The sequence below is a fragment of the Colobus angolensis genome, unplaced genomic scaffold (genome assembly GCF_000951035.1).
Source record: "Colobus angolensis palliatus isolate OR3802 unplaced genomic scaffold, Cang.pa_1.0 Scaffold50, whole genome shotgun sequence".
Classification (NCBI taxonomy): domain Eukaryota; kingdom Metazoa; phylum Chordata; class Mammalia; order Primates; family Cercopithecidae; genus Colobus; species Colobus angolensis.
This window is the reverse complement of record NW_012118488.1, coordinates 4929211-4944845: the sequence shown is the minus strand read 5'-3', so window position 1 is coordinate 4944845 and position 15635 is coordinate 4929211. Positions and strand designations below refer to the sequence as shown.

The 15635-nt window shown below is 53.3% G+C and overlaps 1 protein-coding gene and 1 pseudogene across 2 annotated transcripts in view; both read right to left on the bottom strand.

The window, feature by feature from the left end:
• Nucleotides 1-2735: 2735 nt before the first annotated feature.
• On the bottom strand, nt 2736-4043 carry LOC105524666 (annotated as a pseudogene).
• A 5942-nt stretch (nt 4044-9985) lies between these two features.
• WFIKKN2 (WAP, follistatin/kazal, immunoglobulin, kunitz and netrin domain containing 2) overlaps nt 9986-15635 on the bottom strand; it is an 8256-nt gene continuing 2606 nt past the window's right edge. For both annotated transcript variants that reach the window (XM_011959976.1, XM_011959974.1), the window contains exon 2: nt 9986-12839. In XM_011959976.1, the coding sequence (XP_011815366.1) occupies nt 11319-12770 (1452 nt within the window). In that variant the 5' untranslated portion in view covers nt 12771-12839 and the 3' untranslated portion in view covers nt 9986-11318. The remainder of the gene's footprint in view (nt 12840-15635) is intronic.

The following is a 15635-nucleotide window of genomic DNA, read 5'->3' as shown; positions in this document are numbered from 1 at the left end:
TGAAGGGAAAGCTTTGTATAAATTTCAGCCAGAAATTAACATTCCCAAATAACTTTTCGCCTGGGTCGCTTCCCCGGGCAATGCCCTTCCCCAGGCTTCCCTAAGTTCTCTGTGGCTGAACACTCTGTCATCCACTGAAAATACCACCACAAGCTGGCCAAGCTCCTTCATGTGACCTGGGACTGTTCAGGGAGCATCACTACTCTGTACAGAGCGTGGATCCTGCTTTGGCACAGAAGACACCAGCGTCTGACCCTTGTCTCGCACCCACTTGACCAGCAGGGACTCATGTTTCCACTATTTTCCCTGCAGATTTAAGAATGCTCTAGAGTGGTGTAGGGCGCTTCATTCAGCCTCCAAATAACATTACTCCTAGTGATCCTCTATGAGAAAGAACATGGGCTTTGGGGGTCAGAGTTTTTTTTTTTTTTTTTTTTTTTGAGACAGAGTCTTGCTCTGTCACCCGGGCTGGAGTGCAGTGGCGCAATATCGGCTCACTGCAACCTCCACTTCTTAGGTTCAAGGGATTCTCCTACCTCAGCCTCCTGAGTAGCTGGGATTACAGGCGCCGCCACCACACCTGGCTGATATTTTTGTATTTTTAGTAGAGACGGGGTTTCACCATGTTAGCCAGGCTGGTCTCGAACTCCAGGCCTCAGGTGATCCGCTGCCTCAGCCTCCCAAAGTGCTGGGATTACAGGCGTGAGCCACCATGCCTGGCCTGGGGTCAGACTTAGAATCAAATCCCAAACTCAACCTTAAATAGCAGTGCACTGTTAAAACGATTCCACCTCAGATTTCCTATCTGTAAAAGGGTTCCAGATTCTACTTGTTAGGGTTGGTGTGATGAGTATGTAAGATAAATAAAGCATTCAGCATCATCCTTTTCCCTACATTGAATAACCTGAACTCTCTTTACTCTGGTGAGAGAGGGCTCAAATCCTCCCCTTCTCCTGCCATGGCTTAGCCTCGAGGACGTGTGCTCAGCCTATTTAGGGGAGGTCAACTGGCCATAAACGTACCTTTTCATGAGAATCCTAGGAAGTAAAACTTCTTGGTATGTTAGCAGGGAGAAGGAAGGACACAAAAATGAGACGAAACCAGACTTGACTGTTCTTGAATCTGTGGTGGAAAATATCACAAATGCGGTTGAGCATGTGGCCTTTGGAGTCCTGTAGACACACCTAGGTTTGGGTCCCTGCTTGGCCAGGGACTTTGGGAAAATTTTTCAATCTCCCTGAGCCTCGGTTTCATTATCTCTGATATGGACAGACTATCAAATGGAGGTGAAAATATATACACATGACAGGGTTGTAAATATTTAATGAGATAATGCATGTTGAACACATATTAAGTGCTGTAAGCTCTTAGTGACGGAAATTATTAACCCTGCCAAAAGGGCATCTAATTGGTAAAGGGTACCCACCTTCTATGAGGCCTGGGACAGGGATGGGTTACCATCTGTATGAGTCTCACTAAAGCTGTGTTCTAGTCATCCATACACACCAGCTTCAGCGCTTATTAGGGTCACAGGGAAAAACTGCTGGTTGTAATGATTGTGAAGATTGCTTTGAGTCTGTTACTGATCATACCAGGGTTCTAAGGCTGTTTCCCCTTTTATTCTGTTGCCCCCTGTGGTACATTGAGATGGAGAGTGGCACTTGAAATAAAGGGTCAATGAGAGCTTTGTTCTGTACCCCGAGGTATTGGAGCCGGGAATGAAGGGTTCAGAATGTTCTTAGGGCCTCCATGGAGGTCTCAGAAGTTCCCCATCTCTAAACAAATTACTACACTTTATCTCTGCTTCCTGGGCCTCCAACTGCACAACCCCAAGTGTGTGCGTATGTGTGTATGCGTCTTCCTGTCCCTCTTCTCCTTTTTCTTCTTGTTCCCTCCCTCCTCCTCTCCCCCTCTCTTCTCCAGCTACCCTTCTCCTGGACTCTTTCCTTGTCAGCAAAGGAGACTGAATCGGTTCTGGCTTTGCTCTGGGAGAGGGGTCTGTTCTCCCCTCCTGGTTCTTGCTCCAGTCATGGGCAGGGACGTGCAACAGCAATTATCGCCAAGAAGCTGAAGCAATGAGGCCCAGGACCAGCTACCCTGGAGAGGCACTATGGCTACCATTATTATTCTGTGGTATAGATGATAATACTAAGGCACAGAGAAGTTAACTACTCAAAGTCACAAAGCCAGTATTTGAGCCCATGCTCTGCCATGACTGTGATCTTTTCTCACTGCCACCCACCCTGGACAGCAAGGAGATTTGGGGACCTTGAGGCCTAAAACATCTGGTCCCTTATTAATTTATTAATTAATTTATTTACTTATTTATTGCTTAATATGTTGATTGTCTTTATCTGAAAAATCCTCATAGAAAATTGTCTGGGGTCGGGAGTGGTGTCCCACGCCTGTAATTTCAGTACTTTGGTAGGCTAAGGCAGGCGGATGAACTGAAGCCAGGCCTTTGAGACTAGCCTGGCCAACATGGCGAAACCCCGTCTCTACTAAAAATACAAAAATTAGCCTGGTATGGTGGCGTGTGCCTTTAATCCCAGCTACTGGGGAGGCTGAGGCAGGAGAATTGCTTGAACCTGGGAGGTGGAGGTTGCCCTGAGCCGAGATTGTGCCACTGCGCTCCCGCCTGGGTAACAGAGCAAGACCCTATCTCAAAAAAAAAAAAAAAAAAAAAAAACAGAAAGAAAATTGTTGTTTGGTTTAGTCCTCAACAGCCTGCTCCTTTACTCTTGTGAGAGCGGGCTCAGAGAAAATAAGCTTGCCTTCTTTTGAGCTACACAATCTTTCTTCTGGGCAGGGGACATTTGGGGATGGTTCTATCTCTTCTTTTTAGCTTCGTTCTCGGGCTTCTTCTCATAGACTGGTGATATGGTTTGCATCTGTGTCCCCACCAAATCGCATGTGAAATTTTAATCCCCAGTGTTGGAGGCGAGACCTGGTGGGAGATGATTGGATCATGGGGGTGGTTTCTCATGAATGGTTTAGCACCATCCCTTGGTGCTGTTCTCATGATAGTGAGTAAGTTATTAGGAGCTCTGGTTGTTCAAAAGTATGTGGCACTTCCCCCCTCTCTCTCTCTTCCTCTTGCTCTGGCCATGTAAGACGTGCCTGCTTCCGCTTTGCCTTCTGCCGTGATTGTACGTTTCCTGAGGCCTCCCCAGAAGCAGAAGCCACTATGTTTCCTGCATAGCCTGCCAATTAAACCTCTTTTCTTCATAAATTATCCAGTCTCAGGCTTTTCTTTATAGCAGTGCAAGAACAGACTAACACAGCTAGATTCTCTTGTATAGCAGCATGAGCTTCCTTACACATGTCCTCCACCATGTCTGGAGTTATGCTGTTCTTTACGTGTTGAGAGAACTGTTTCTTGTAAGCATCTTTGTCTTCTTCCAATAGGTAATGCATCCAATCTGCAACATTCTGACCCATGATGTACTTCTGATGCACTTCTGCCTTCAATTCCTTGCTTTCAGAATCATAAACAGGGAATCATTTGGTACTGTGAGGGATAGACAAGCCTCCATCCACAGCTCCCTTCAGGGCCCCAAAAACTTTATTGCCAATGGTAGTTCTGGCAAAGCCTGCATGCAAATAGCAGGTGAAGGCACCGGGCTGACTATCAATGCTTTCCACATTATAATTCATCTCTGGTCACCTTCACTTGGCCATCAGAGATCTTGTCCATGCCAAACCTATTGAGAAGCCTGCAGGCCAGCACTGGCTGGTACAACAGGCTGCAGCGTCATCTGTCAGGCCAACCTTCACACTGCATTTTGGCAGTTCATGTGCGTAAGCGGTATAGACTATCATATCCCCTTCTATATGAGCATAAGTAATCTGACAAATGATATCTCTACTAGTTACATGACTTTTCCTGTATTTGGGCATGTTGTACTTGCTTTTATCTTATATCACCAAGTGTTTCCAAGGATAGCAATCAGTTTTACCCTCTTGTCATCTTCTAAATTTCCCGTGCATCCCTTAAAGTAGGCCTTGTTCTTGACATCTTTAACCACCCCCATCCTGTGGAACAGAGCCCCCAGGCCCTCTTTTTAAATGCTTATGCAGCTCACTTATAGCAGCAATGACCACTAACAAAATAATTATTAGACTTTTAGTCAGCACTTCCATGCAAGAAACAAGATGACAGCTGCAGCATAGGTGTCTCTGAAGAGCTGCTGAATAACTGGCCTGGTGGCAGACTGATTCCTAGGAGGCAGCAGCCGTCATGGGCACTGTGCTGTGCCATGGGAGGACTTAGCCTCTCATTCCCACTGTCTCCCTCCTATCAGCAGCTCCCCTACGATATTCAGCTAAAAGTTTGGAGAACTCGTCTTCACCTGCATGTCGTGATTGTTGGTGCTGCGTGTGTGTGTGTGTGTGTGCGCGCGCTTATTTGTGTCCATCTTTGGGAACTCTGGGGTACTGAGGGAGGCCATCAAGAACTTTATTTGCACGAAGATGTGTAAGCCTGGCTGAGTGCAGTGGTTCACGCCTGTAATCCCAGCACTTTGCGGGGGCTGAGGCAGATGGATCACCTGAGGTCAGGAGTTCGAAACCAGCCTGGCCAACATGGCGTAACCCCGTCTCTACTAAAAAATATGAAAATTAGCCGGGCGTGGTGGTGGGCGCCTGTAATCCCAGCTACTTGGGAGGCTGAGGCAGGAGAATCACTTGAACACAGGAGGTAGAGGTTGCAGTGAGCCGATATTGCGCCACTGCACTCCAGCCTGGGTGAGAGAGTGAAACTCCATCTCAAACAAAAAAAGAAAAAAAATGTATAAGCCTTTCAGGAGAAAAGATGACGGGATACTGAGGCTGAGACCAGGGTCATGAGACAATGGGAGTAAAGAGAATTTCGTGTCAACCTTTTATAACAGGGGTGTGCAATAGAACTTCCTGTAATGTTGGAAATATTCTGCCTGTTGTCCAATATGGCAGCTACTAGCCACATGAAATGTGGCCCTTGAGACATAACTAGTGTAACTGAGGAACTGAATTTTGTGTTTTTATTTAATTTAAATTCATTTACATGAATTCAGTACTAGCAATATTGGAGAGTATGGCTTTATAAAACTTCTATAAACCCTTGGTACTCCCGGAGGTCAAGGACCAGTTGGAAGTGGTGGTTATGGGTGTTTAGAAGGGGGAACTGCCATTTGGGGTCCTCAACCTTTAACTGCGATGGTTAAAATACATATGTGACATCATGATAAGAGTATAGGCACCGAACTCAGACAGACTTGGCTTTGCATCTTGGCTCTTTCATTGAATGACCCTATGGCCTTGGATTCTTTAAACATTTAGAGTCTCTGGTTCAGCACCTGTAAAATAGCACCTAAGAGGGTCTCTTTTCTTCCATAAAGCCTGTAGGGCTTGCCTCATTCATTCATTCATTCATTCATTCAACAAACACCTAATGAACGTGGTCAGGTTTGTGTTTGGCGTGCAGGTGAACAAAGCATGGTCTTTGCCCTCCTGAAGGTTGCAGCTTAGAGTGTGATCTGCCAAGTGGTGAAACAGTAAAATAATATGGTGCCTTCAGAGGGTTGGGAGGATTCAACTGGACATTCCATGTGAAGTGCCTGGCGCAGGGGTTAGCATCCTCACGTCCACCCCACTGCTGGCACTGTGCTTCTCCCCTGCCCGGGGTCCTTGAGAAAACCCCAGGCCCCTCCTCACTTCCAGGCTACCCACACAGAAAGGAGATAAAGTCACCACCCTCTGCTCTCGCTTAGACTATGGACAGAATTGGATGCATCCCTCACACCAAAACAGAAAACAAGTTATCGGGGTGGGTCCACCTCCTCCCGTCGGGTCTCTGGCAGTGTCCTCAAGACCTGAAAAGGGCCAAAAGCACGCAAGTGCCCGCTTTGCCCCTGACAGACGCCTGGGAAGAGGCCCCACCTCCGAGAGAGGCTAGTCTATGTTGGGCTGGGTTCTGCTTTCCCTCATCCAAGTGGGGTTGACGGTGGCCAGAGTATTGCTGGAGACCTAGTGGAGTTCGTCCCGGGGTAATGGGGACAGAACCACAGGGATTCCAACGTGACCCTGAAATGGGTCGAGGGCCTGGGGAGCCTAGGAGGCAGGCAGGAGAGGGGTAAGGGGTTTGCCCACCTGCCCACCCTGCTCTCTCCCTCAGGAGATGCCGGCTGGAGGTTTACTCTTCCTTCCTCCTGACACAGCCTGAGTGAGGAGTGCCACCTGACCTCAGGGCACATTCCAGAATGAGGCCACAGCCAAGAATAGGGCCCAGGAACCCTGCCACCCTTCCCGCCTGCATTAATCACAAATTATCCAGGGTAGGAGGGAAGCTTCAGACTCCTCGGAGAGGTGGGAGGAAGAGGAGGGGGAGGAGGTAACAGGAAGTGGAGCTGGAAAAAAGAGGGAGGACCTCAGAGAGGCCCCTTCTAGGCTTGTGGTTGTTCAGTGCAGCAGCACTGCATGGCCCCTGCTCCCAGGACCCTCTGTTTCACCCAGCAGGCCCCTCCATGCGCTCTCAGAGCTGGGCCCACAGCTTCCTGGAGGCCCTAGGCAATGATTCTGATCTGGATCAGCACAAACAGAGGGAGAGGGACTCAGAGAGGAGTGCTCACACAGCCGGGGACAGCAGAGGCTTCCCCAAGGAGCTGAGTCTTGAAGGATGAGTAGGCAGAAGGCTGATGAATGTAGGCCAAGACTGCTTGTGTGTGTGATGGAAATACTTGTCACACGGGGAGGTTGTAAACAGCCCTGGGTGGCATGTGTGTGCTGATGAGAGGCAGCCTCTTTAGAGACATTCGGGGTCCTAATGGGACTCCAACTGCCCAGCCCAGAGCAGGGTGTGTGTGTTTGTGTGTGTGTGTGTGTGTGTGTGTGTTGCGTGCTAAGAGAAACAACATAACATGAGCATTACGAGCTCTAGGCTGGGCGCGGTGGCTCATGCCTGTAATCCCAGCACTTTGGGAGGCCGAGGCAGGTGGATCACCTGAGGTCAGGAGTTCGAAACCAGCCTGGCCAACACGGCAAAACTTTGTCTCTACTAAAAATACAAAAATTAGCCAGGCATGGTGGCACATGCCTGTAATCCCAGCTACTCAGGGAGGCTGAGGCACAGGAATCGCTTGAACCCGGGAGGCGAAGTTAGCAGTGAGCCGACCTCACGTCACTGCACTCCAGCCTGGGTGACAGAGTGAGACTTCATCTTAAAAACAAAACAAAACAAATCAACAACTCTGAAGTCAGACTGGCAGGATTCAAGTCTTGGCTCTGCCACTCACCCGATTTGGGGCAAGTTTCTTATCCCCTCTAGCCTTAGTTTTCCTACCTACAAAATAGCCTTCTGTCTCCTCCAGTTGCAGTGGACCTTGCAAGAGCTGGTACCTGGCACATAGGGCGTGCTCACGCACGCTGCTGTTTTACAACAGGACAAGGGGACGGAGGGAGTTCCCCACGGCTTAAGGCAATCACCGAGGCTGTGGACTTATTCTCCCCCTTCCCTAGTCAGGGTCCACTCCATCCCTGGTCTCCAGCCCCACTGTCCGGGGGATGACATCAGACTATAGAGCAGCTGGCTAGACAATGGAGCAGAGCGTCCTAGCAGGCTGGAGGTGCTGGGGGAGGCGGAGGGTGGAAAAAGCCAAGCTGCCCTGCCCCAGAGGCCCTGGGGACTGATCTGGAGACAGGCCGCTCAGGAAGACGCCTCTGAAGAGGTGTACTGAGGGTCAGAGCAGGAAGGAGAGAGCCAAGCGCGTGCAGGAAGGTGAGGAGAAGTGAGTATCCCGGGCAGATAGGAGACAGGTGAGTCTAGCCGAGATAAAGGGGCCTCAATTTCGTTATGTCCCAGGACCTAGGCTGGGGCCAAATCTCCTCCATTTGACTGAGCAAAGCAACCTCCTGAGACTGGCTGGCAACCAGGCCCTGGGAGCTCCATCCACCCTTTCCTGAGCTCCTGCTAGATGCCAGCCTTTGTATAAGGCCTAGGATAGCAGAAAGAAAGAACTCTGGCTTGGTTTCAAGGATAGAAAACGAATGCCAGGTAGTAGGTCAGAAGTTATAATAGGTTCGAAACCACCCATTCTCTAAGTGCCCATATTTTCTGAACCCCACCTCAGCTTATAGTGGTGCTCAGATTGGATATACTCTGCGAGCAACAGAATAAAACATTTGAAGCTGCAAAGCCCAAGACCCAGAAACGCGAGGGGAGGGCTTTCAGTTCTAGGGTCTGTTCTGAGTGGAGAGCTGCTGAGGGTGGGAGGGGGCAGCCACTCGGCGCCAGGCCCTCCTTCCTGGGCTTTCCAGTTGTACCCAGTTAACAGGGCCCAGCTCCCGAGCCTCTTGTAGAGTGATCTTACTACCCTGTGTTCTACAGATGAGGAAAGAGAGACTCAGAGAGATCGCAGGTAAGCAGCAGAGCCTAGATTCAGACCTAGGCAAGTCTGACTTCACGGGCTGAGTTTTCTCGCTCTGCTAGGTGGGGCTGGAGTGTGACAGGCACCCCAGGTCTGGGGCTGTGAGTGGGCAGTGGTCTGGTTAGAGGGAGCCCCGAGATGGGATTTTCCTGAACCTCACACCTTCATCAGGGAAGCAGACGTGCGACTGGGGGCCCTGCTGTCCTGGCCCAGCCGCAGTGCTCAGGTCCCATATCCGTGCAAATGGGGGTGAAAGGGAGGTGACAGGCGCTGGCATGTGGACACTTGCCCCCACAGCTTCCATGGTAATGTGCTAGAGCTCGAGCTGGAAGCAGGTGCACAGAATGTCCCTGGGTCTCTGAGGACAGGGTGAGACCATCCTCACCTTCCTTGGTTACCTGACCTGAGCAGGGTGGGGGCCCGTGGCTGCTGCCCACACCACTTTGGTGGCTCAGTTTTTTTGTTTGTTTGTTTGTTTTTTGTTTTTTTTTTTTTTGAGACGGAGTCTCGCTCTGTCGCCCAGGCTGGAGTGCAGTGGCCAGATCTCAGCTCACTGCAAGCTCCGCCTCCCGGGTTTACGCCATTCTCCTGCCTCAGCCTCCCGAGTAGCTGGGACTACAGGCGCCCGCCACCTCGCCTGGCTAGTTTTTTGTATTTTTTTTAGTAGAAATGGGGTTTCACCGTGTTAGCCAGGATGGTCTCGATCTCCTGACCTCGTGATCCGCCCGTCTCGGCCTCCCAAAGTGCTGGGATTACAGGCTTGAGAGGTGGCTCAGTTTTGTGCTCAGTGTTCTCCCGATGACAACTTGAGAAACCTTGGATCCTCGCCTCTGTTCTTCCTGCTCCCGACCTCCTCCTCGCGCCCTTATTGCAGATGAGATGGGGTGGGCCAGGCTAGGCTGGGCCTGGATTCTTCTTTTGGGTTGGGGCCCAGGAAAACACAGGCAAGTGTGCAGGGGAGTGGCGTCTCTTGGGGACAAACAGGCTGTGGGGCGTGCCATGGCTGCAGGGCTCCTGAACACGTCTCCAGGGCTGGGGAGCCGCTGTGGGCCTCCCTGGGGCCAAAGGCACTGCTGTCCCCATTCTGGGAACTGAGCCCCGTGACCTGAGCATACCCAGGGCTTTGACGCAGAGTCTTCCTGGGACCAGGCCTCACCTAGAGGCCCCCTAGTGAGTCACAGCTGGCAGCTGTCCTTGCCTGCTCCATTCCCATCTCCTCCACCTTCTCGCCTCTGAACTTGACACCCTTGGTGGCAGGGTCTGGACCTGACCAACTGTGCTGTCACGCTGGGGTGACAGCAGGTTACAGATCAGAACACCTGGACTGGGCCCCACCCCTTCCTGCCTTTGTGTTCTTGGCAAGCCACCTCACCTCTCCGACCTCAGCTTAACTCACAGAGCTGAGCTGAGCATCAGTTAAGGGGCCTTGGAGCTACAAAGGGGGCCCAAATATTACCAGCGTCTCTCCAACCCCCAAAGATGCTCCCACTGGCCAGACTTCCCTCTTGTAAGGTCACCAAAGCAAATGACACTACCCACCTCCCTCCCTTCCCCATCATAACCCAAATGAAACACACAAGCAGGGCCATTGATACTATGAGCTTTTAATTGGTATCTTCCTCCTTATATTTGAGGAAGAAATGAGGACGCCCCACAAGGACCTTCTTCAGCTTGGAGGGGCAGGGACAGAATAGGGCAGAGGAGGGTCGTGGGGGCAGATGCAGAGCTGACAGTGCGGCTTCCCAATCCTCTCTCTGGCGGCGGGATGGCCAGGCCTACACAGGAAGTCTGGAAACACACAGAAAAGTCACCAACAAGCTGCCACATCCTTTGCCCAGGTCTCACAGAGAGCCTCCCTCCAGGTTCCCGTGGGCTCCGGAGGCCGCCACCAGATGGAAGCATCGAGCAATGTTCCTTTTCCTTCTCCAGCCACCTCCCTCCTCTCTCAGTCCTTTACTACCCCCTTCCCTGCCTGCTTTTTCCTCTCCCTTCATTTCTCCTGCTACCAAACAGATCCCGGGGCTTTTGTCTGCTCTCTGTCCAAGGAAGCCAGTGGCATATGGAAGCACACCATCCATCAGACAGAAACTCCAGACAGCTGTGAGTGCAGCAGAGGGGTGCGTCTGGGGGCCCTGGGACGAGGGCATCTGTGTTGGGGCACTAAGAGCTGGGCAGTGACTGACATCTCTCTGTGGTCCTGGCACCCAGTAAGCATTCAGAGAACGTCCACTGAATTCAACTGAACTAGATCGACAAACCAATGCAGCCAGGGAGAAGAAATACATATTCTGCTGGTGCCGTAGTGGCCTCAGCGGCAAGTTGACCACCACCCTAAGGCACCCGTTCCAGCAGCTTCCACTCAGGGCAAGTCATGTGCTGGGCTGGACTCTGCCTCCAGCTTGCCACTGCCCATGTCCCTAACCCCAAGTGGCCTCTGCTCACAGCAATCGAGGACGCTGTGGGAAAGGTGTCCCATTAGTCCCTGGGCCCTCCTATCTCTCCCCACCTACCCCCTTTGCAAGCCAATCCATTCAACTGTTCCTGTGACCAGCACACGGCGACCATCTCTTAAACCCATTCTGGGAGACTGGCTGGGGGAGGGTGGCTGGGAGAGCCAGGGGTGTGGGGCCAGTGAGGGGAGGAGGAGAATGTCTGAGCAAGTTGGTGGTCAGGAATAACTTCCGTGTGTCCACTGACTTCTTTTGTCCACCTGAGCTAAAAAAGATGTGAACCCCTTATTGAACCCAAAGAATAGACGCTGATCTGAGACCCTCTGTGGCTTTTTCTCTGACACGCCGGTTGATGTTTTCCTGCTGGCCCAAGCCTGTCTAATCTGACCTCGCCCAGTCTGCTGAGAGGCATTGGGGTGGATAGGTGGAAGAAGGCCAGGGAGGGGGCCGGGGAGGTCGGGGGGCTTCAGTGCAAGCCAAGAAACTCCTTGAGGACGTCACAGGTCTTCTTGTGCATGACCTCGCGGAGCTTCCTGACCCGGCGGGCACTCGACACGCCCACAAAGCTATCGGGGCGCAGCATGGCCATGCCGCCGTCCACCTCCCCCATGATGATGAGTGGCGTCTCGCTCACGGTCACGTTAGGGCAGGGGCATGCCCAGTCCACGTGGAGCAGAGTGACCTCCAACGGCTCCCGGCCCAGGAACTTGAGGCCCATTTTCTCGTCCTTTAGGACCTCGTCCACAGTCACCAGGGCGCGGCCCGAGTCAGGCTCCTCAGTCAGCTCAGAGACGCGGCCCAGGATGACAAAGTCGCTGCGACAGAAGCTGGTAACGAGCTTCTGCCGAGGCTTGCAGGCCCGACAGCGCTGGTTCCCCCTAGGGAAGGGGCACGACTCCTCGCAGGCCTCACGGCTCTCAAAGTTGTTGCCATTGCCCTCGCAGCCACCATAGACAAAGGACTGGCACTGGCCCGTCTGGCTGTTGTAAGCCCAGCGAGGCGCGTAGGCTTTGCAGGGCCCCTGCAGGGCGGGCAGACTGCACGCGGCCAGCGGCCCACTCATGCAGGCCAGCATGCAGGCCTCATAGGTCTCAAAGTGGTTGAGGTTGCGGTGGCAGTGGCCAAAGGTGAAGGTCAGGCAGTTGTTGGCCTGGGCGTCGAAGTGCCAGCGGGTCTGCTCTTCACCACAGTCCTCGCTGTCGGGGGGCTTCAGGCACTCGGCTGCCGGGAAAGCCGTGCCATTAGGGCTGCTCTCTGAGGTGGCCGCAGCCTGATGTCCCCTGACCACCGACAGTGGGAAGTCGGCCCTCAGGACCCCGGCCGCGTTCCGGGCTGTGCAGGTGTAGATCCCAGCATCCTGCAGCTGGGCGTTATAGATGACCAGCTGGGCAATGTTAGTGACCACCACGTTGCCACGCACATGGTTGGGCCGCATGACCACGTTCTCCCGATCCTCCAACTGCTTCTCCCAGGTGATCTCAGGCCGGGGCCGGCCCACCACATCACAGAGGAAGCTCACCGTCTCACCCGTGGTGACCGACTGGTGCACAGGGTGGTTGAGCAGCGCCGGGGCCGCCATGTCCAGCTCAGGGGTCTCTGGGGAGGCTGTGGTGGGGTGCATGGTGGTCTCAGGTGGTGGGGGGCTGGTGTTGGGCCAGGTGAAGTGATAGCGGCAGGTTACAACGGCCAGGGTGATGCCTTTGGAGCAGGCCTCGGCATCCATGTAGCAGCGGTTATAGTAGGTGAGACCGTCCGAGGCGCAGGTAAAGCTGGGCTCCTTCTCACAGCGGTCTTTGCACTTACACACGGGCTGGCCGTCCCAGATGTCACACTCAGAGCCCTGCTGCAGACACATGAAGTGGTCACATGTGGCCTCCTTGGGCATGCCCACTGGGCCCTTCTTCCCTTTCACGTCCATGTAGCGGGCTGCCACACAGCTCTTGGTCCCACACACATTGGGGCAGCACTTCTCATAGGCCTCACACTCCTGAAAGAGCCAGAGAGAGTGGCCTGAACAGGGAGGAGGAGGAAAGGAGGGGCTCCCTATCCTACTCCATGGTTTGTGGGGAGGTGAACTAACATGTACTCACCATCTAGTGGGAGCAAAACATTTGAAAATAATGACGAATGCATACATAGCATCTCCTACGTGCCAGGCCCTCGTGTAAGAACGTTGACATCCGTGAGCTTGCTGTGCCCATCACAAGCCAGAGGAGGTTACAGCCATTATCTCCACTCTACAGACAATGACTGAGGCACAGAGAGGCTAAGTAGCTTTCCCAAGGTCACACAGCTGGCAGGGTCAGAAGGGGTGGGCCAAAGACTCTAAGAGAAGTTTTCCTACAACCATTTTACAGATGAGACTGCAGAGACTCAGAGAGGCGATGCCCAGGTTCACAGAGATGGGAAGTGGCAGAACAAGGCTCCAAGCTCCCAGTGGAAAGAATCGATAAATGGCATTTTTTTTTTTCTCCTGCATCATATAGCACAAATGAGGTCTAGCTTGAACAAGTAGGCCTGCCTTTCATCTCTTTCCTATGGGAGCGAGGATGCCTTGCCGACTAGAAGAGGTCACGTCAGAGGCTGAGAGGGGAATGCCCCGGGACTTTATCCAAGGTGATCCACACCTCTCCTCCCGTCAAGGAGACCGACACATACGGGGAACAGAGGCTGTGAGAGGGCCCAGACCGATCCACAGCCAACAGTCAGGGCAGGCATGACAGGTCCCCCACGCTGGGTCTCAGAGTCACAGGCTCTGCCAGGCCCAGGTGTCAGCTCCATGTAGGACCTTTCACGGGGAAAACAACAAGAAAAAAAGTCCCCTTGTATGGCAAAGGTCAGCAAGGCCGTCAGCGAGGACTTGCCAGGCCGTAATCCCCTCTGATTTTCTGTGGAGCCACGTAAAGCATTAGTTTAATTCCTCGAAATTAGCAACCTGCTCCTGGAGCTGACACAAACAAGGATTTCACGTGGTGTTTTCGACAATAACACATCCGACCCACTGGGCAGGCAGGCAATGCTCCTAATCCTCCCCCAGGTAGTAACTCTGTGAATGGCTCCCCACCAGGCCTGGCCTCTTGTCATTCCAACTTTTATTTCAGCCTCTTTGACATTCCACATCAGCTAAGAGGGGGGAAATATCCCCCCACCCTGGCTGCATGGAGCCTGCCCGCTTGACTTGTTTACTGTTCTGCCCCTTTCGGCTCAGAATGGGGACTTTGTTTTGCAGCCCTTATTTGGCATAGTCTTCTAGGCCACACCAGGGGAGGCTTTGGGACAGGGATGGGCAGCTCTCAGAGCTGGGTCTAAGGGAGAGGGACCCCGCAGGGAATGGAGGGCAGGAAAGGGAGTGGGAGCAGGAGAACCTTCTCCTTGGCCTGAGCCTCATCCCATTCCCTAAGACGTTCAGGACCCGGAGGTCCATGAAAGGCTGGGTCCTTGGGCACCAGAGGAAAGGTACTTCTGGCCACAGGGAACCTAGAGGGGGTCCTTAGAACACTTCCGTGTAAGGAGGTCAGAATCTCCCCAAGGGCTGTCTGGATCCCCAGCCCTCCACAGGTGCCTTCTCCCCAAGACACACAAAATCCACCAGAGTCGCACCATCCCCAAGCCCTACCTGGTTTATCAGGCCAGCCTGTGCCTGCAAATGTAGCCAACTAATGGCGTGACCTTGGCCAGATGGGAGCAGCCACCACTCCTCCTGACTTCTCATCTTCCTTTCACTTGGCACCACCATTGCCCACTGGGGGCATCTGTCCTGGGAGGCCTAAGAATTGTCCCTGGGCACTGTGAGGTTGAGGCCACTCTGTCCAGGTCAGCCCTCTGCTCTCCTATGGGTACACCAGGCATCTACGGGGGCACCATTGTCTCTCGTGTTCCCTGGAGATGCCCCAGCCTGGACCTGGAGCCGTGGGAGACTCCGTGCTGCCCTCAGAGCTGGCCAGACTGGGCAGGAAATAGCTCTGCCTGGAGCAGGTACAGGTCCCACAGTCTGCTGCCCCAGAGGGGGTGGGCAGGAATGGCCCTAGGGAATGACTCGGGAACCAGAAGAGAACCGGCCCTGCCCTGTGGCATTGCCCTCTGATACAGAGCAGAAGGCAGGACCAAGGAAGCTGACAGGCTGAAACGTGGTTTCCTTCCTCCCAGGGACACCAGAGCATCCATTCAGAGCTGCTCCTGCTTGGCCTGCCATCAGCCTGGTCTGCTCTCGGGCTCAGGGTCCAAACTCCTGGGGAGGTGGCCTAGAGTCCGATGCAACCAAAGCTTTGTTGTTAAACATGGGTTCCAAGCCCACCGTTCCCTCACTGGCCGTGGCACCTCTGCCCTCCCTGCCTGACTCTGTGTCCACTCTCTCACCTGTGAGTGGGCTTCTGATGCCCACCATGCTGATCTGTCATGTCAACACACATGACATGCCTGGCACGGTGCTGGCCCACAGCAGCCCTCAGCACGCATGAAGGAGGAATCCTCAGGCTTCAGTCCCTGATGAAGTGGGACATCGCTCCCATCTCTCCTTCCAGGCTTCGGTGTTAATAGACAGGATGGTGCCCTGTTTCTCTCCAGGTGGATGGGGCCTGTGTTCCTTCACCTTCCTGGGCCCTGCAGGGCACTACTGCATGGTCCCCACCCTGTGGCTCCCACCCCCATCACTCACAGGCTCACATGGTCCATCTCTGGCTTCTGGACCTCACTCACCTGGTCTGCCTCACACTGCAGCTTCTGGATCCCACTCACCTGGTCCGCCTCACACTCCAGCTTCTGGATCCCACTCACCTGGTCCGCC